Source organism: Phalangium opilio, unplaced genomic scaffold (assembly GCF_054372755.1).
Source record: "Phalangium opilio isolate 3A_F unplaced genomic scaffold, DU_Popi_V2 ptg000082l_1, whole genome shotgun sequence".
Lineage (NCBI taxonomy): Eukaryota > Metazoa > Arthropoda > Arachnida > Opiliones > Phalangiidae > Phalangium > Phalangium opilio.
The window spans coordinates 11,913,014-11,935,388 of record NW_028324189.1 but is presented as its reverse complement, the minus strand read 5'-3'; the positions used below and the strand labels follow the sequence as shown (position 1 = coordinate 11,935,388).

General features: G+C 36.6%; 1 protein-coding gene across 3 annotated transcripts in view; it reads left to right on the top strand.

Annotated features, from left to right (window-relative positions):
- The window catches only part of pan (transcription factor pangolin), a 135,125-nt gene that overhangs the window by 64,202 nt on the left and 48,548 nt on the right, over positions 1-22,375 (top strand). For 2 of the 3 annotated variants that reach the window (XM_089848752.1, XM_089848751.1), the window contains exon 4: positions 18,819-18,899. The exons of the other annotated variant lie outside the window; for it this stretch is intronic. In XM_089848752.1, coding sequence (XP_089704878.1) covers positions 18,819-18,899 — 81 coding nt within the window. The remainder of the gene's footprint in view (positions 1-18,818; positions 18,900-22,375) is intronic. 3 annotated transcript variants of the gene reach the window in all.

Below are 22,375 nucleotides of genomic sequence, written 5' to 3'. Positions count from 1 at the left end.
GTATATATAGAGTTTTATGTTTTTCCGTATAGGCCACCGGAAACGGAAATTCTAGGGATATCTGAGCGAAGTTGCAGATGTTTGCCGATGGCTGCTTGCAAGCCCGCGATCTTCGCGCTAAATAATCGCTTGATAGTTTTCGCTATAGACGTTTATTGCGCCCCCTGGTTCTAATTTCCAGTGATGAGGATGGGGGACATACGACTCTCTTTCAGACGTAATAAAATGGGAGATTTTGATATTGTTGTAAAGACATCTTTCCCTTTTATTGCAATATTATTTACGAGTGTATTCTTAGTTTTCGAACCGCCATTTTTAAAGATGGCGGCAAATAGAACCCCAAAAGCCATTAAGACGTTCTATATTGCGTAGGAAACCAGTTTACGAAATCAGAATGAAATTGGTGAGTGTAGTATACGCTTAACAGGGAATTGACCCGGTGTTCCCTTTGAACATTCTTTTTATTCTTAGTTTTCCGGCCGCCATTTTTAAATATGGCGGCAAATCGAACCCAAAAAGCCATTAAGCCGTTATATATTATATAGGGAACCAGTTTACGAAATCAGAATGAAATTAGTTTGAAACGCGCAGACGTTATTCCAAAATTAACCTCGTTTTTTTTTACATTTTTATTTTTAGCCGCCATTTTGAAAGATGGCGGCGAATCGGAAAAAATCTTTCGTAACGCGTACCTACTACTTAAGAGTAACGTCCCGGCAAATTTTCAACCTTCTTAGTAAAGCAGTTTTGGCTGTGCGTTTATTATCAGTCAGTCAATAAATTTAGATAAATTGTAAGAACTCCTTTAACTTATTTTATCCAATTTTGATATGAGAGACGGAGAAAGGGACTCGGGGAGACTGAACGGATGCTAAGGACACGCCCCTTTCTCTCTCCATCCACGCTATCATTTAATAAGAGAGAAAGAGAGTGAGTGAGAGAGAGAGAGAGGAATAAGTCAGAATCTTTTAATTGATCGTAAATGATGACAATCACCCATTTATATTGCTGGGCATGCCATTAAACGCTTTATTTTCACGTCGTTTGCTTCTACCGTCCTAAACTCCCGCTGTAATAATTCCCTTTTTATGCAAATTTTTCCCGATATCGGTATATACATATAAGGTGTATGGGAATATTTTAATAATTGCATTATATTTCTAAACTTAGAAACAAACAATTGTTAGGCATTAATATTATTGTTGTGATAGATACCTCTCGCAGGGTTCATACAAACCTGGAAAAATCAGGGAAATAAATAGTTGACAAAGACCTCAGGGAAAACTCAGGGAAATTTAGAATTTTTAATAAAATTCAGGGAAGTATATGGGGGAAAAACCTGGAAATCTCAGGGAAATTTGTTTTCCAAAAGTTGTATGAACCCTGCTCTCGTGTTAAAAATAAATAATATAATACATAGCCCCTAGTGAGGGTATCGCGTCTTCTCCCTGAGCACTGGTGCTTTGCGGGTGAAACACTTTTACAGGCGTACTACGAAAAACACACTCTAGCTTCTGCCCCTTTATGTAAACATTACTGAAGCATTTATATTATATTAAAATTATTATTATTATTATTATTTTTAAATATAAAATATAAAATATAAACTATATTTTTCAACATTCTAATTATAAACTAACAGCTTTTGCCTTAAAGCTAAATAATTTAATATCTGACTCTTGTTGAAAGAAATTCGATATAAAATTAAAATTATAGGTATTTCTTGAAAAGGGATTAGAGAGCGTGGGGTTGTAATAAAATGATGTTCAATTAAGGCCAGATGTTTGTAGGTTCGCTGCTCAAGTATAATTATGTCTATTACCCAACCAACACCTTTCCTCTCTTAAATCTTTAAGAAACGCCCCCTTCACAGTTCTTTCAATGCGGAGAGTTATAAACAAGATTTGCTACTGTCACCTTAGGCGGCTTCACTTTATGTCTTTGGCACAGCCGCCAAAATAAAAACCAAAAAATTTTCTTAAATACCTATAAGGCTTTGAGGCCGTTCACCTAGATATTGTTATTTTATTATTATTGATTGAATTTCAAATAATAGAAATGAATATATTTGAATATTTGTTTTTACGAATATTATTACGAAATTATTCTTAAATAATTAACTGAATATTTTTTTAAATAAATTTATATTTAATCACAGCTACCACGTGCCCCTTTATTAAAGAGATTGGTATACCCTTCCCTCTTAAAGGGATAATCGCACACGATAAAAGCGAAGGAAGATGTTCAACAATGAGTTGAAACTGAATGTTTTTCATAAATTTATAATCAATCCCTGCTACCACGTGACCCTTTAATAAAGAGATGGGTATACCCTTCCCGCTTAAAGGGATAGTCGCATGTAAAAAATAACACGATAAACGTTAAGGAAGATTGATTAGAGTTGCCCCATTAGTTATTTTCCCAGTATCCTGCTTGAATTGCAATTTTTTTTTTTACTAAAATTCCAATTTCGTTATGTTACTACTATCACTTTAAAAACACAAAATTTTCATTGAATATTTTAACGCCAATCTTTTAAGAAATAAATACACATTTTCGGCATTTTCTACTACAAACAGTGTTATAGTATCTCTCTGAGTTTAACCGACGAACTGGGCTGAATTTCCGAGAATCGCAATTTAAGAGAAAATACTATATAGCCTAGTTGGTATATAGTAGTAGTGGCTCCATTATGGCCGCAAAGAGTAAATGGTTCAAACCCGCCCATTTTTCCGGGTATAGTACTTTTCTTTCTGGAGAAAATTTGAGGGTGGCTATCTCAAATATTTAACCTAGACCCTGGTTTTGGGGATAACCGAGAAAAAGTAAAAAAAAAAAACCTGCTTTTTTTTCATCATCATCCCCCAATGCTTACCAACCATCTTCCATAATATTTTCGTGCACCAGCTTCGTGAGTCCTGTCTACCCGTCGTTAGTGCTTTCTAAGATCAGTCACGCTTATTTCTCTCGAGAAAAAGAAGGGGGGAATAATATTTTTCCCCCATCTCCTCCTTCCCCCCTCCACCATGAAGCGTCTCACCTACTATTATGCCTTTCACGCGCTTGCAGAGGCGTTCAACACGTCTTTTTCCCGCGTTTTCTTCTTGTTTGGCGGGAAAAGTGGCGCCCCCAAACCACGCGTTGCTTTTTGGCTTTGCTTACCCTCTATGTTAATACGTTACCGACCTCTGCAAGAAACGAAGGGGGGAGGAATAAGTATGCATCTCTTTGCCAAAGCGCGAAAAATGAAAAAGAAAAGTTTGGTTTGGAAAACCACGTTCTGCTCTGTTCTGTCTTGTTTTCCTAGGCAACTGAAATTAGGTTTTGTTGTTAGTGTCTGGTAAGAATGATTGCATCTCTCTCTCTCTGCACCTTTCCCTTTCACGTTTGATTTGACTTTACTGGGTGAAAGTAAGAACCCATAAAACATCTGAGAACGTATCTTGCTTTAAGTTTCTTTTAGCAGCTCACTGTTTGGCAATGGATATTTTACACACATGCAGGATTCATACCATTTACACTGCAGAAGTCCAGGCTACTTGGAGGACAAAAGCAGACTTTCTGTCCTCCAGGTAGCCCGGCCTCTTGGTGTAAATGGTATGAATCCTCCATGTGTGTAAACTATCTATAAATACTGTGCAGACCGGTGTTGCCTGAACTTCATTTGTGAGTGAAATACGAATAAGCTTGTAGTATTCGGTTCGAATACTAGATCATTCTGTTCCTAACCTGAATATTAGATCCTCTCCCATATTACCAATGGCAACCATGAAGAATGTTCTTAGATCTGATATGGGTTCTTGGTCACTTGGAGTGTGAAAACGAGAAACCATTGCAATCACACTTAATTTAGTATCTGCACCTTCCAGAGTTTGATATGAGTAATAATGAAGCGAAATTAGTTTTAATTGAGTACTTTACTTCCCATCTACGATCCTTGGGGGGGGGGGCGCTAGGAAAGCGTTACATTACATAAACCAGTTCATCAAACTCGATCTGGGCTCTTATCAAAAACGGAAACGTATCAATGACAAGTATGTTTTTTTTTTTTTTCCTAACTTCTTTCTTCTGAACTGAAGCACCATTGCAGTATTACAGCAATAATAATTCCTGATATAAAAAGGTCACGTGTTATCGGGGAAGCGATGACGTTTCATCGGTTCCGCTTATAAACGAAGAGTTTTCTTATGGCGCGTGGGTTGACTAACGCACGCCGTATTAAATACGTCGTCGACGACACTTCATGTACATCTCCCTTCCCTCCAGTTTTTAGATTATCGCCAAACAAGCGTAGAACCTGCCTTGCTCCGTTCTCTCTGCTCGCTCCATACTTTTGACAATTTTTAGGAAATTAATGGGCGAATTTATTTTGCAGCGATACTAAATTGTTTTGGACAGTCATTCCATGTACTTGCATTTTTTAAGTCTAAAGCTTAACTTAACTTTGGAGTATTTTTGTTAAGCCTAATCTGACCCAAGGATTGATACGGAAAATACCTTATAACATAAGGTTTATAAGATATGTTCCATCATAAGTATGACGCTTCGTAATGCTACCGAGAGACTTACAGCTCGAGCTAGTGCTAGTAGAACGACGGAAGCGAGAATTGAAGTACTACACTCGGTGGTTAATTTTGCAGGACTTACTTCCCATCCATGGACAAAGCAATACTGAAGGACCGATGGAAGCCCATAGAGCCCCATCATAGCCGACTTGTATTAATAAAGGCCTATAGGTGATCTTCGGTTTTTTTTCTGATATTGGCAATGGCCGTAGTGATCTGCTGCCGCTAGATTTCGTTCTTAGGGGGAAAATTTTGTGGCGGGAACTTCAAAACGAAGGAAAATGCCAATAGGAGAAAGCTTACTTTTTGCCTTGAGGTTGGGTTTTTTTTGAAATAAAGTAAGGCAGTTTGTTTTAGAAGTAATACATTTACTTGATAACAATATATTTGTCTTTATCTCATTTATAGTGCGTTTAGTAAAGTATTTTTTCTACTTTTCTATCACAGTACAATGTAATACTTTCAAAATAAGTGTTTTGATTAGTACCTAACATATGAAATTTTTTGAATCACATTACAACTTTGCGTATTTTCGGGGGATCATTAGGGTTTGACAAGCTTATCTAACATAATATCACATAAATGAATATATACAGTAGGATTGAAAAAGTTTAGTAACTTATTGCGTTATTGCATACTTTAAAATACCTTAAATATTTTGGCGAGGTAGAAACATTAAGGGTTCTTTAACAAAACAGATATGAATCCTACGATGATTTATAATTTGTAATTTAATATAGTTTTGATTTGTAATTATTATTTTTTATTTGAGGTTCATGTAATTTGGCCAACCCTGTGAATATGCCTATATTTACCAAAACACTACTGGGGTATTTTAGGGCAAGGATGATGGGGGTGGATACGAAATCTGAGGGAAATACGCGCCTTAACTGCGGAAACAATTGGGTCTGGTGGGACGCTGAAAATGGGGGAGGAATAGTTATATATTAATTTATGTGATATTATGTTAGATAATCTTGTCAAACTCCTAATGATCAACTATGCCAAAGATACAAGTGACGTTGAAGAAACAGTCAAAACGTACAAATAAAAACCCTTACCCCGAAAATATGCAAAGTTGTAATGTGATTCAAAAAATTTCATATGTTAGGTACTAATCAAAACACTTATTTTGAAAATATTACATTGCACTGTGATAGAAAAGTAGAAAACATACTTTTCTAAACGCACTTTAAATGTGATAAAGACAAATTGTCAAGTAAATGTATTACTTCTAAATAAACTGCCTTACTTTTTTCAAAAAAAAAAGAAAAAAAAAAAAAAAAACCAGTCTCAAGGCAAAAAGTAAGCTTTCTCCTATTGGCTTTTTCATTCGTTTTGAAGTTCCCGCCACAAAATTTTCCCCCTAAGGGCGACATCTAGCGGTCGCTAAAAAATTGGTATGCCGCCCCATGGGTAGCTTCCTACCTATAGGCCTTTATTAATACAAGTCGGCTATGGCCCCATAATAAGCGACTAAACAACCAATGTTAAGCTTACTTCCCCCTTTTCAGCCCCAAAATGGAGGGGGGTTATGAAAAATACCGAGTCAAATCCCGGAAAAATGTAGCGCCATCTAGACAAAATAAGACGTTAGCCGCTTCCCTCTTTAGAACGTTGATTCCCCCCATAAGCCCCCCACAATCCGGTTTGCTACTATCTGCCGCTAGATGGCGAATTAACAAGTATTTTTCAACTTTCTCCCGCTGCCATCGGTCCTTCAGTATTTGTTCGTCCGTGTTTCATCTAGGTCCTATTTAGTCTGCATTACTAAGCCTTTGACAGAGCCTCACCAGGCGTACCTCGCTTTACGAGAATCTATGACCTACGTTATCACTTCATGTGACAAGCTCCAGTTTGTATCCAGTGACAAACTTATAGATGAACGTATCTTATGAACTTACGTTTATAGTTCAACAAATCAAAACTTTTATCGAAAACCTACCGAGATAAAACCAACCGTACAGCATTCAAATCAGCCTGTCATATCCGCGAGAATTTTATGTAGGTAGAATTTTCATTCATATGACTTAACAAATATTCAATATTGAATAACGTTTGACCATCGGCCGGCCGGTTTTTGACAGTTTAATTTCCGTTTTGGTCAAACTTTTTCATCCCATTTTTTAAAAATTGATAATATAAATTTCACTCCGATTTTATTTAGTTTGAAGACAGGTCCTAACAATTCTGGAATCGAAATAAATAAAGTTTAACCTCGAGGCCTTTTTTTCTTTTTTTTTTTTTAAATAAATCACGATTAAAATATTATAAATACTACAAAATACTTCCTAAAATGGTTTGGGTATAATTTATAGTAAATTAAATTAAAATTTGGGTCACTAAAGGTGTGAAAATATGGGCTTTTAATGCTAGTTATTATCGGTTAAATTTTTAAAACAAAAATTACAAGTCGGTAACATGATATACAGCGCTAATTGAAAGGGAAAAAAAAATATATAATAATTTCTTACTGTCAAAATTAAGTTACATTTTCGCTTGTGGCTAAACTTAACTTAGATTAAAAAGATAAAAAATCGTGATGATAAACACCCCCGACTGTAATTTTTTTTTATTATTATTATTTCTTTTTCAATCATAGTTCTAAATTGGTTTAAATTTATTGGAATTATGACACAAAAATAAAAAAGATGTTTTAATGTTTTAAATTTGAGTAGATGAACCGAAAATGGTTTTAGTTGAAAGAAATAAATAACACGTCTATGTTTCTTGAACTACTTTGTCATTTCTTTTTCAAAGCTTTGAAATTGAAACAGCGAACTGTTCTTGGGTAGAAGCCAACTAAAATATGTACGATGGTGGTGCGGTGCGGTGTGGTTGGTGGTGGTATAGGCTTCGTCGAAAAGTCCGAATTTCCTATTGAGGTGAACGACTTTAATGCCGACAACCAAGGGGAAATTAAACTTAAAGAATATCAAAAGCAACTTCACTCCCTCTCTCTCTTTTAATATAACGTGACATCTTAATTTTATCTGGAGTTGATAACCGGGAGTGTGCTTTCATTTAAATGAACTTGAGAATCAAATAAAATGGTATAAATCCGCTTAGTCTCTAAGCGAAAGAAAGATAACTAACTAGCATGAATTTATTTATTAACATGAATATGCACGTGTATCATTAGCCTTTCTATCATGTTTTTCAGGGATGGGAGGGACCTTTCTATTACAAACGCGTTTAACGTCATCGCGGTAGCCAATCAAAATCGAGACACCTGGAACTGGAAGTTCGAACAGCAGACGACCAGTTTAACAAAATTGTATGAAGGATACAATTTTCGGTTAGGTTTACCAAACTGCGTCAACTGAATATTAAAATTGATCGCCGATACGTGAATAAATATCTTAACACGATGTCCGAAGGTGATATTGATCTTTTAAAGGAAATTATATTAAGTGCGTAGAATGTTTTTCCTAATCTAAAACTGAAAACTGTCGGTATTGGTAAAGTGCTAAGCCTTGGCCATGAAGAAAATGAAACGGTTGAAAATTAACTACCAACATCTGAAATGGTGTGAATTGATCTTGCTGTTGGAGGTATAATTAATGCGGTAGTTGATCAATTTACAAGCATAGTTAGCCTTTCGCATGACAAGAGCTTTAGCTTTAAAAACAAACCGCCGGAAATTCTCTGACGTCACGCAAACTAAGCCCCTCCCATCCCTGAATATGTAGTTTAAATAGTCAATGCAGATATATATTCATGTTAAATGAATAAATTCATGCTAATTAGTGAACTTGTGGATTTTAATAATATAAAAGGCCAAAATTAACTACCAACATCTGAAATGGTGAGAATTGATCTTGCTGTTGGAGGTATAATTAATGCGGTAGTTGATCAATTTACAAGCATAGTTAGCCTTTCGCATGACAAGAGCTTTAGCTTTAAAAACAAACCGCCGGAAATTCTCTGACGTCACGCAAACTAAGCCCCTCCCATCCCTGAATATGTAGTTTAAATAGTCGATGCAGATATATATTCATGTTAAATGAATAAATTCATGCTAATTAGTGAACTTGTGGATTTTAATAATATAAAAGGCCAAATTTCGTTAACTTATAGACCCCTTTGAAACGTCGGGGATGGCACACACTCTTCTCTCTATTAACTCCTGTTATTACAGAAGAAAATTTGATCTAGTTAAGATTAAAATGGATTTTTTTATTCCTTCATCCCATATTTCCCCCGTTTTATGTTTCAATTCACTAATATTAATATTAAGACTTAAAGGGTTGATTTAACTTAAATATTTAATAATTTAATTAAAGTAACGATAGATACCACCCCAAATGAGATTTTTGGAATAAATAAAAAAAATCACTTAAAGAAAGGGTTATAAAAACACTAGAAATAGACCACCAAAAACTAATTTACTCATCCATTAGACATTAACTAAATCAACAATCGGAAAATGATATTTTTATCTGAAATAAAAGTAACATGAAAAAAATACTCATGAAAAATTCAACCTTACAAGTTACGTGTGGGTTGGGTGGTTCAGCCCCACGATTCGAGAGTTGAGTTCTCAACAGGACAGGGTAGGACAGAAATCACTCACCAGAACAACCCAAAAAAAATATTCTCCCCTAGAGAAAAATAATACTCTCCCCGTAGCCTTAACAGTTGATTGTAAAAAACAAGCTTGTGACTTATTAATTGTCACTTATGGGGGACAAGTCCTTGGGGAACCAGAGACGAGTCGGAGTTGGGTAAACCTCGCTTGCTTAAAAGCCAAGCTCACTAGGACCCCAGAAGTTAAGGGGCAGAAGCTAAAACACCCCCGAAACCCTAGATTCCCTAGAAAAAACAAAAGCTCGGAGGAAAATGGAGGAATAACTATACAGGGTGTTTGTGAAAGGTCCATCAATAATGAAAGGGCGTATTTATTGGGCCATTTTGAGTCGAAAATGTTCTATGACATTTTTCCGTTCGGGCCACTGTTTTCAAGTTATGATTGGAGTAATTTACGGATGACCCCTTAAATTTAATTAAGAAATTGAAAGACAGCGCTAATTTAATGAAGGGGTCATCCCTAAAATATTCAAATCATAACTCGAAAACCGTGGCTCGGACGGCAAAATGTCATAGAACATTTTCGACTCAAAATGGCCCAATAAATACGCCCTTTCATTATTGATGGACTTTTCACAAACACCCTGTATACTATAGCCAAAAAGCTATCACCAGAAAAAAAGTTTGGTCTCGTTCACACGCCTACCTCCTACAAGAACCCCCTTACCGAACTTGTGAAGTACTGAGAACATTCAGAGATTAAATTGGACTATAATGCAGTCATCTACGTAAACTGGAAGAATGGAGGATGTTGAGATAGAAGAGTCGAAGGGGGGAAAGGTAACATGAACGGCACAGTCGTTCCTATCTCTCACGCGCACCTATCCCGGCGCATAGCGGATGAGGCAGACATCACGTGACTCACGTGATCCATTATGAATGAAATCCAAAAGGGAAACGAGTTGAGAGAACTTCCTCCGTTGTTGTAAACAAATTTCTCTGTTGCCCTGAATGCCCATGTGCGCAACTGAATAACCGCTCGGTACTGGTTTTGAAAGGGGAGGGGCTACTTGACGGAGAATTTGGTCTCTCCGAGCATCCTTCTATAGTCAAACGTTCTCGTGTCATAAATACGTTCTTTATATTTACTTGACGATTGAGTTGGGTTTGGGACTTGGGTTAAGGTTTTGAAGGCGGATCGTGTTCTGTCCGAATAAGACTCAACTAATTTTGCCACCAATTTTCAGGGGTTGGCAATGTGTGTCTTTGTTTAGAGAAGGGAGTTACAAATGTATGTCTATACTGGAAAAAGAGAAAAAAGTTTGAAAGCTTTTACGAACACATCACGTTGTAAAACAGATTTTTTTTAGGGAACGGTGAGCTGCTCTTGTTTACACCCCTGATATTTTTGGGGGGACAGATTTTCAGTGTTTGGATGGAAATATACTTAGGGAGATTCTTCTTCTTCTTTTTTCCCTTCTTATTTTCTTTGTACAGTTTTATGGGTAATTAAGGTACGTGAAAACGCGCCTTGAAGATTTTATTTAAATCTTACACCAAAATTAGGCCTTGATAAATTTAAATGTTTTAATTTATGTTTGGAGTATTTTATGGATGACCCCCTAATTAAATTATAATTGTCTTTCAGTTTCTTATATTAAATATAAGGGGTCACCCGTAAATACTCCAATCATAACAATTTTAGACTAAAAATTTATTTCCTAGGCTATAGTAAATGACTTTAAATTCTGACATACAGTAAAAGAAACACCGTGTCAAGAAGTGATATCTAGTTTACTAGGGAGAAGGTATAAATTGGCCACATTTCCAGCTTTATCTCCAGTCCAAACGTAGGTCCGGAGTTAATCCCCGCCTCTAAATTACAACCAGCATCTCATTGGTTCTTGAAAACTCAGTCAGCGCGACGCGAATCACGAAAATTACCGACGACTGAGGAGAGGCGAAATAGCCCGGCCTCCTTTTACGTCCCCCCTTGTATTTTAAAAGAGGGGACTGGGTGGGACTATGGCGCACGAATACTTATGCATCTTATATTTTCTCCCTAGTAAACTAGATATCGCTTCTTGCCGTGTATCTTAAGAACTGGAGTATACTGGACCAAGATTAGTTTTCACCGTTAATAAATCAAGAACAATTAGAAATGGTTAACCTAATTAATTAATAAATATAAATTAAATCTCTAATATGAATTTTCAACCTCCCTAAAAATGTAGATCATTAAATGTCAAGCGATCTCGTTAAGCCTAATTTCACTGTAAAACAACCACTCCCCATCCCATTTATACTTCACCTTTAAAAAATTCGCATTTGATCGAAACCATTTCCGTTATGGCGTTTACAAACGCTTAGTTTTGAATGAATGAAATGTTACGGGGGTCCTGACTCCCTAACAAGCCGTGATAAAGTTTTAGTTAGTTTAAGCTACCGCTATCCAAGAGTGTTGACAACCTAGTGCCTACACCAATGCATGCTGTAGTCGGCCCTTGGAGGGAGGGGGGGGGGTGACTAAATAGCCGTAAGCCCTAAGGCCCGCCAAAAATACTAAGAAAACCTTCCTAAAGCAAGACCAGTGCTCACTAATAATCTATCTATATACCGAAATACAAATGGTGTCGAATTGCAAATCTAGGCGAAAATTATAGCCCCTGACTTGAAAAAAATTCCGCTTGCCATATTATGAAGGTAAAAATACCTGAAGTATAAGCGATTAAATATGCTAATGAATTTAAAGGCATTATTCCAAGAAAGAGCTTTTCCGTATTCAAGTTTTTAAAGGGAATATTATACGGGATGAATATTTATATTTATTAAAAGTTATGATTGACTGATTGATAAACAACCCTTCAAATCCCGCAGCGTTAAAATGTTTAATAAGAAACTAAATAGTTGTTTATTTCACTGCCCCTTTATACGTTCTTTTTTTTAATTTTTTTAATAACGAGGTGCCGATGATAAAAAATTAGGGAAAGCCAAGGGGCCATTTTCTTGATGTTAATTTGACTTGATTCTCCGGTTAATTTATATAGTAAGCAGTCAAAATAATTCAGAATATTGTTTCTTTTTTTTTCGCGTCTCGGGTACGGATTATACGGTCTTAATTAAGATCCCTTAATTAATGTTATTCATATCCGATTTTATGGCAATTTTCAAGGACTTTATGTCGTTCTCAAGGACTTGGCTTAAAGGAATTGGAATTTTTCTCTCTCGTTATATTATTATTATTATTATTATAAAATAAAATTTAAATCTATTAAAAAATATATATATTGCCTTGGTTCGTCCCAAAAATTCATTGAAAACCGTTTTAAGTTAAACACACCAAGCTGCTCAACTGGTATGGCAGGGTTCATTCAAACCTGGAAAACCTGGAAAAATCAGGGAAATAAATAGTTGACAAAAACCTCAGGGAAAACTCAGGGAAATTTAGAATTTTTAGTAAAATTCTGGTAATTCAGGGAAATTTGCGTCAATCAGGGGCCGGGTAATTAAGCAGCAGAATGTTCGTGAACATTCTCTCCATAGTATTAACATTACACTATATTTGGAGGCTCATAACTCAGGTTCTACTAGAGATAAGGTGATGTCCTTTTAGTGTGTTATAGTCCTATTTGTCCCCGGTCCTTCGATAGCATTTGCTCCATAGGATATTCCATATACGGGAAAAGCCTGGAAATCTCTGGGAAATTTATTTCCAAAAGTTGTATGAACCCTGTTATAATGGAGTGAAATTATTACTAAATTAAAATGAAGAAATTTTACCCAAAACACCACAACAACGTACCACTTCGATATCAACATACAATTGTTCGTAACATCTCCTAATTACTTCAAAATAAATAAAAATAAAATGATATTACTTAGTACCATTATTTGACAGAACAGTTGCTGGTAAGATTGAGTGAGCGATGCCAGCAGCCAGATTAAAGAATTGCTCCTCACTTATGTCTCTTGCATGGATCCGGAAGGAGAAATAACCAACCATACATCTTGTAGTAAAACGTGTGTTAACAATAGCATGCATTCGTATTCGCATTATTGCGTAAAAGAGGAAGGCAAAGCATTATGGGAGCTTTTTTAAACAGATTTTATGGTACAACACGCTCGCGTGTGTCTATTTATATCAAGGGGCTCTCGTTGCCACGAGCGTTGCGTCGCGCGTATCTTGTCTACGGTCTTTGTCATCAAGTAAAAAAGTATATTACAAAGAGTGTGTCCTGAGTCCTGACGTACATTTTGTAGTTGACAGAAATACGCTCCTAGAGATAGAGAGAGGCAACAGAAACACTTTTGGAAAAGTGACAACGAGAAAAGAGAGAGAGAGAGGAGAGGGGGGAGATGATATGGGAAGGACGGGACCTTTCAAAGTTGCCAAAAAGACACCAAGACCATTCTACTAATTTTCAAATATATTCAATTTCAACATATCTCTCGCCTCCTCGCTAATACTCCCACTTCCCATCTCTTTCTCTCTCCCTTTTCTATCTCTTTCCCGCTTTCTCCATCTCGTCAAGAGACGAAAATTGATTAGAGTTGAAGAAAATTGTCTAGGCTTAGGTTTTTTTTGTGCCTATCCTTAAGAACTGTTTAAATTGACATATTTTAGGGACAGGTTCTGATGAATTTAGAGTTCCGCAGACTGCAATGTTTCCTATGCAATTTGTCAAGATATTCTTAATCTACACGGCACAGGGTAGATAGACCATTTCGATGTAGCTAAGAGGAAAAGACAAGGGGGTGAAACTTTGCCTTTCATTTGGCTTTTTGGCGCCTGCGCTGTAAGTCATTTTGTATCGTGAGATTGCGCGGAGACGGATGGCAATGTGTCAACCCCCTTGTATCACGGATACATCATCTCCTCATCCTTGCTTGTGTGCCCCAGTACTTATGGTTGCCTACCCACATTTTTACACTGAAAAGGTCTATTAGATATTTGTGTCCAATTGTGCGTACCTACAGTTAGGTAAATGCGGAAGAAGTGAAAAGATGTTCGCGTACAACCAAGAATGATTAAGTAAATGGAGTAGAGACAGGGCGTTAAACGCAAGTATAATTTAGGATACTTTTTACAGTCTGACAGACATGAACACCACATACCATTCACCCTACACTTCTACCCCCGAAAAATTTGCATTAGGTCTATATAACTTCTTGATGGATTCGCGGCTATGGTATAGGGAACTCGCGCCCAGCAAAAAAAAAGACTGAATTCCGTTTAAATCGAGGTGTTATATGATGGGGCGCCTTGTGTATACTTTAATAAGGTTCATAGCGCCCTCGAGCGTCCCCTTCTCACACTTAGTACCCGCGATAACTTAACAATGAATACAATTATCCTTTGTTAAACTCTATAGGGGCAAAATAACCCCGAAAACTCGCTCTGACATAAAGAACGCGTTATCAACATCATAAATGTATTCATAACTTCCAAGGAAAGGGCCACTGTAAAAGAATAATATTCTTCTTTTTAGGTAAAAAAGCGTGTAAAAATATAAAGGCACAATTATTCCAATTAGTTGTATGTATTCTTTATGAATTAAAGAAGATACGAGATGACTTTTTGGGTAAAGAATTTTATTGGAGGAATAGTACCACCTGATATATTTTTTTTTATTTTTTCAATGCTTCGTCCAATAGAATTTTGTATCCCAACGTCTTATGGATTAATCATATCATATCAAGAAGTGATATCTAGTTTATTAGGGAGAAGGTGAGAGATTCCTAGGCATTCGCGCGCCATAGTCCTGCAGTCCCCCTTTCAAAATACAAGGGGGGACGTAAAAGGAGGCCGGGCTATTTCGCCTCTCCTCAGTCGGAAAATACGTAATTTTCGTCATTCGCGTCGCGCTGACGTGAGTTTTCAAGAACCAATGAGATTCTGGTTGTAATTTAGAGGCGGGGATTAACTCCGGATCTAAGTTTGGATTATAGATGTGGCGAATTTAAACCTTCTCCCTAATAAACTAGATATCACTTGAGTTCTTGATCATATTAAAAAAACTTTATTTATTGTATCTTATTTAACATCGTGAGTTTTCAAGAACCAATGAGATTCTGGTTGTAATTTAGAGGCGGGGATTAACTCCGGATCTAAGTTTGGATTATAGATGTGGCGAATTTAAACCTTCTCCCTAATAAACTAGATATCACTTGAGTTCTTGATCATATTAAAAAAACTTTATTTATTGTATCTTATTTAACATCATAAATAGATATTCGGTTCCTTTTTGAAATAGTAATTATTTTATAAGCAAATCCTAGGCTACTGTGGCCCTTTCTTTTAACATCACCCTAGATCCTGAACGCCGGCAGAAGATTTGTGTTATTTATAATTTAGCCAAGGCTTAAGGAATTTGGTTAAAATTATTATTATTATAATAATAATAAAAAAACTTGATACATATATTACGCGGTCTTATTATCAAGGCTGTCTCTGCGTGGCGATAAAACTCTTTTCTATCCAATCTGTACTTCTTTCTATGCCATAATTTATATCCATAATAAATTATACGTCATCTACATTGAGTTGCTTGGTTTGATATCAAAAGTTTGATAAAAAAACGGGCTAGTCTAATAAATAAAGAGATTGGTAACACCTAATTCTTTGATTACAGTCCCAATTTTCTCTGTGAAATTTAAGTGAATTAAGAATGAATTTATATTTTGGATTCTCTAAATAGGTTTAGCTGAGGTAAATTTAATTTGGTAGATCGGGTTGGATTTGCCTATGACAGGGTTCATACAAACCTGGAAAACCTGGAAAAATCAGGGAAATAATAGTTGACAAAAACCTCAGGGAAAATTCAGGGAAATTTAGAATTTTTAGTAAAATACAGGGAAATTTGCGTCAAACAGGGGCCGAGTAATTAAGCAAAATGTTCGTGAACTTCCCCTCCATAGGATTACCATTACCCTAAACTTTGGGGGCTCATAACTCTGGCCCCCCCGCTCTTTCGTTAACATTTGCTCCATAGGATGCTCCATATACGGGAAAAACCTGGAAATCTCAGGGAAATTTGTTTTCCAAAAGTTGTATGAACCCTGTATAATGACATTGACAGACAGACATAATTAGCAACAACCATTGAAGCGTTATATATATTTCTACCAACAACTTATCTAGCACGTGGTACAATCTTATCATTTAAACGGTGCAAGGCTACACGCACGCGCTAGCAAACCACGTGAGAGAGAAAAAAGTGACAGGCATGCCTCGTAAATATCGCGCCAAAAACCACGCATCGCCTCTTATGAATAAATAAGAAAAAAAAAAAGAAAAATTTAATCTCCCAAGAAGAAATAAAATACGACCAAAATCCAGGGGTGCCCTTATCGAAATTGACGATTTCGTTTTTGGAATACGTAAAATTCCTTTTTTTAAAAAGAAAAACAAATACGAGAGAAGCAATTATATTAAATAAAAACTTGGGGATAAGGAATGTTTTTTACTCCCTTATCAAATCGAGTAATTATTCGACATTTTATTGGTATGTGTAAAAAAACAACTTGAATTTTGAATTTAAAATTATTTCAATCAATGGATTAATCTTTTTTCTTTTTTTTTTTGTAAAAAAAAAACAGTTGGGACTCCGGGGGGGGGGGGGTGTTTACCCACCTTATTTCTTCAGACATTGATAGATGTGACGTAAACAACAACAACAAATACGTGAATTAAGAAATTATTTCAAACAATAGAATACGGACTTCGGTTACGTAGTAACGTTGAAGCCCTATCTAAGGTCTTTGTGTCCATATAGAGAGCTTTCAGATGGGATAGTAGTACGTGACGTCACACCCCCTCCCAAGTCTTACCGCTGTTCTGGTAGCCATATTGGGGGTGATATCAGCTTCATTCCTGCTTTAAACCCACCAACATGGCAGCGTAAACTATGTCACGAGACTCAGCTCCTCCTCCAACTGAAAGCTCTCTATACCGTCCCGTTCTGGTAGCCAGCCATATTGGGGGTGATCTCAGCTTTATTCCTGCTTTAAACCCACCAATATGGCAGCGTAAACTATGTCACGAGGCTCAGGTCCTCCTCCAACTGAAAGCTCTCTATACCGTCCCGTTCTGGTAGCCAGCCATATTGGGGGTGATCTCAGGTTCATTCCTGCTTTAAACCCACAAATATGGCAGCGTAAACTATGTCACGAGGCTCAGCTCCTCCTCCTTCAACTGAAAGCTCTCGGATGATCATGTACCGCCATCTTAAACCTTATATTGATTGAGCAGACGATTTTTAGTCTTTGATGTGAAAAGGGTGTAGAGGCGGGTATAACACGCCCTTAGTATCGCGACTTCTTGATCCACTTATGCTCTCTTTATATAAACTTAACAATAACACAGTCTCGTGCCCCCTCAACATACAGTAGAAAGATCGAGGAAAAGACGTGCTGTGGAATTTTTTTAGTTCATCCATTCTAGGGAATATTTTAAAAAACATTTTTTTATTATTATATTTTTGCTCCCGAGCCTCCTCCTTCATCTTTCTCAGGTCGGAAGTGTTTGGGGGCCACCTCACCCTCTCTCCTGTCCTCCATCAGCTTACCTGTCATTTTCGATAGCCTAGATCCCATCCTTACCTGAATTCGGTTTTATTTTCATTTCTCTAGAAAGGTTGGGGTATTTTTTTTTTTTTTGAAGCCCCATTTCTTACCCTCTTGTTTATAAGGTCTCCACCCCGTTTTCAGCATTTTTTTCTAGTTTAGTTTGGCTTTGGTTTTTCTTTTGGCCACCCGCGATTTCTTTCCTGTTTTTACCTATGCTATAAGGGAAATTTCTTTTGCAACGCTTATTGTCGAAGTCTCCCCTAAGAAAAAAGAAAAGCTTTATAAGGAGGGCCCCCTTTTATTGTAAGGTGTTTTACGTGTTGGTATACTCTGCCCCCCCCCCCCCACCCCCAATCCATGCTTTCATTCGATTCCTCAAAATTAATTTTAATCTATTATTTTATTCATTTCTTTTTATTTTTATTTTTTTTTTGTATGCCGTGATTGGAAGGGGTCAGAGATACAGGTTTTTGGGCGATGTGAATTTATTTTTTCGTGAAAATGTGGCTTAGAATAAATGGCTTGAGTAGGATATCAATGAAAATACGCCTTTAGTTTGATAACCGGGAAAATGAGGCTTTATTATGCATGAAAATAAGGCTTTACGAGTTGGCCATGAAAATGTGGCTTTAATAAAGATATTTATCCATGAAAATAAGGCTTTGATAATCCATGAAAATAAGGCTTTGATAATCCATGAAAATAAGGCTTTGCTAGGTTGCCACGAAAATGTGGTTTTAATAAAAATGTTTATCCATGAAAATAAGGCTTTGCTACGTTGCCATGAAAATGTGGCTTTAATAAAAATGTTTATCCATGAAATTAAGGCTTTGTTAGGTAGCCATGAAAATGTGGCTTTAATGAAAATATTTATCCATGAAAATAAGGCTTTACGGAGTGAAATATTTCCATTTTAATTAAATCAGTGAATTATCCATGAAAATTGTGGTTTGTCTTGTAAATTATCCAATTATCCGTCTTCTATTATTTAATAATATTATGTATTTACTACCTACTCTACCATAATAATATACCGTAACATCCATAACCATACCCTAAAAATATCTTAATATTGTAGCCTAAAATATATTTATGAATGACATTAATTGAATAATTAATTTCGTTATCTTAATTAAACTAAATTTATTATTTCAGTTCGGGGACAAATTTTACCCATGGAATAATTCAGAACGTGATAAATCCGCCAAAGAATATTGGAATAGATTACAGTCACAGGTAAACAAAAAAAAACTAATTGACAAATTCAAAAACAAAAATTTTAAAATGCAGGAATTAACGTATTTTCTACCTCGTAACAAATAATTGCGAGGTGAAATTTCGTTTGCATCCCAAATCTGCATAGATTTCTTAAAATTCTCTTAAATTAAAATTACACACTATCAGCAGTCGTAGCCTATTGGCGTACAAAAGTACATGGGTGGGAAAATAGGAACTGTCGTTAGTGTGTTGTGTTTTTACTTTATAGTAATTATCTTTAGCCGTGAAGTTTTGGCACTTGCGAGAAAGATGAAGTCCAGTATGATTGATTATTGCTAGACTATTTTGCCTCCCATGCGAAAATAATACTTTAAACGCCTTTTTTCACATTGAAATTATACCGTTACCAAGGGCAGGGATAGTACGATTATAGAGCCAATATGAAAAGCGTTGATTATGACCCGGGTTGATGGTACACTTTTACCAAGAAACAAATTTTGAAAGATAGCTGGCGGCAATTTATTTTTTGATTTGTGGCTTCTGGGAGTGACTCCTTTTATTATTGGATGGATCTCAATTCACGACCCCCTGGTTTCTAAAAATGGGCTCTTTTGTGACCTTTTTTTTTGGGAAAAAAGGGACCCGGCATGTCCCAACGATGCCGGTGGTCCGTGACTCTCAAAGGGCAAGTGAAATATAACCGTAATTGGGCTTGAAAAATCAGGAAAATCTCTTAACAATAGTTTAGAACCCATTAATGATACCAGAGAACGTTTAAAGATAGCTAAGGGATATGGTGCCGTAAACAAACGTTTTAGGGTATTATATGGGTTCCTGACGTCATAAAAACCGTGTACAATAAAGCTTTAAATCTTCCTCGTCACCAACATTGCGCAAAGACAAGTAAACTACTTAAATCATTTTGGAAACCAAGGCTTAAGAAAATCCCCAGCTTAAAAATAGGCTTCTATTCATACCATGTACAGTCTTCAGCATACGCAATGCGTTAAAAATAAAACCCCAAGTGCCAACCAATACGTATCTATACTTTAATAACGTTGCAAACTCCCCCTGTTAAACACCAGTAAAAATATAAAAGATCCCCAAGCAACAAGTTTTTGACGGTTGGCGTATTATCAGCCCTCTTATGGATGGTGGCGCGTTTGACGACTTGGCCATTGGGTCAAGATTTCTCAAGCAGACTACACAAAGACGGGAGGGACGGAGAGAAATAAATTCGTGTGCCTTTTGGCGCCCTCTTTTGACGAGCTCGTAATAAGACTTGATAGAGAGCATTTGGGGGGATCAACTAGAATCCATCCTGGCTTGAAGATAAGCAGTCTTAAGCCACCACCACCACCACTTCCAAATCCGGAGGGGATGGTAAAAGAAATTCCCTCCGCTGCAAGAGTAGGGGGTGTGTGTATACCATGACCAAGGCAAGAAATACCATCAGTTTATGCCTCTAAAGTCAAAAAGACCAGTCTCCCCAGTTGAATTCTATGATCTGTAAGAAACACGGTGTACCATGGTCCACCCTCCCTCCTCAGTGAAAACTTTTATATAACAGATAGGTTCCCCCTATTTTTATGAATCTTTTTTAGGTTCGTGATAAGGCGTTTTTTGCTTTTTAAACCATCATCTTTTGCTTGCAGTCTTTAGGCTTACTTTCTTCAAATCAAGAAATCTCTTGGCTTTACCTCATGAGAGAGTAAGGTATGTTCATTGTTAAGAAAGATGATGACCTTTAACGTTTGTACCTTAACCTCAAGATATGTTTTGCTATGAATGTATTTTTAACGGGATATGTAGGGATATGGTGGTTCAGGAGTAATATGTGTGTGTTTGGATCCTTATTTTTGTTGCAACCTTGTTATCTCAAAACCTTGGCTGATTTAGAGCGAGGTATTTGGTGTCATTGGACATGTATATATAGTTTACAGACTAGGAGGATTGATACAATTTACACCTAGAGGAAAGACTACTTGGCTAAGTACCCTGGCCTCCTGGTGTAAATGGTATCAATCTGAAAACTGTGCATTTACTTTATCTTCAATTTACCGTATCTTCCGGTATAATTGAGGTATCGAGATACAATAATGGTTAAAAATTGGGCCAAAATGGCTATTTGAAGGGATACACCTTGGAAATTTTCCTTAGTTAAAATCTTTTGTAAACAAGTAGTACACTAGCCAAGACACACTGTCATAGTTCCTTGTTCAACCCTAACCTGTTGTTATTTGACAACATACAACAGGTTAGCGAAATAAATGACCCTTATTGAGCCTGCATAACATGTTGGTATATAAACTGAACTTACTGAAGTATTTGACCATTTTTGACGTCAAATTGTCGCCAATAAACCTAAACGGGGTAGGAATTACGAAGAAACCATTACTCAAAACCTAAAATGATCTCTCTAACAGTAACAGTGTGTCTAACTCGCCTCGTCTGTAATCGCCTCGAAAAAAAAAATAACTTCTAGCCAAGGGAATAAACCACAACCGGACGTGAAAAGTACTCAAATTGGGGGGTTCCTAAAAAGCTGCTGGCATCAATTCCACTTGTACTTAATCATAGGGACCATCCATAAATCCACAAAAGATTCCCCCAAACCCTAACTTTTTAACCAAGCAAAAGTAAATCTACTTTATCCCATCCAGTTTTTTTTTTATTTTGCTAACGATTTAGCGAGAAATTTCGCGTCGTTCCTTATGAGTCTCTTGACTAGACGTTAAGGTAATAATACCTGTTGTATTTATTTTTTTCTTTCCCTTCCCAAAAGTTAGTTTATACTATCTTCTCGTGTCGCGCCCTGTAGACCCCCATCTAACTTAACAAAAATCGTGCCTCATAGTGAAAATACTTTGTTACGGACGACGGAGGTTCGAGCCAGGGATTTTTTTTTTCTATTTGTAAGTAGGGGTGAAGACCAGCATATATGAGGGTATTAAGGCGCCATAGCTTCCAACCTTTTGCAAACTCGTAGATTGTTACACTATTTTCTTTGAGATGTATCCAAGAATGAGGTATAAGTTTTTTTTTTTTTGCTTCTTTTGGTCGTGATGTAGACTCATCCCTAACACGTCCTGTATGAGATCATTCATCATTTCTTCATCCACTTTCACAGCAACCTTGTAAATTCAACGAAATTTAAAAATAAAAAAAAATTTGCAATAATTCCTTTATTTTCACGATATAAACTACGTACCTGATCAATTAAAATATTCTTATAATTAATCGTTGGATGGAACGCTTTCTAATTGACCTTTTCGATGTAAAAAAAGGGGTAGGCAACCCTCAGTATCAGGACACATTTCCATCTCTCATGATACCAAAATACTACAGCGCATGCGCCTAAAAGCGAGATGGAAGGCAAAGTTTTACCCCCCCTGTCTTTACCTCTTAGTTACATAGAAATGGTGTATAAGCAAATGCAATCACGTGTTTGTTTGCTCAAAGGGGACCGTCCGTAAGAGAAATAGGCGCAAAAT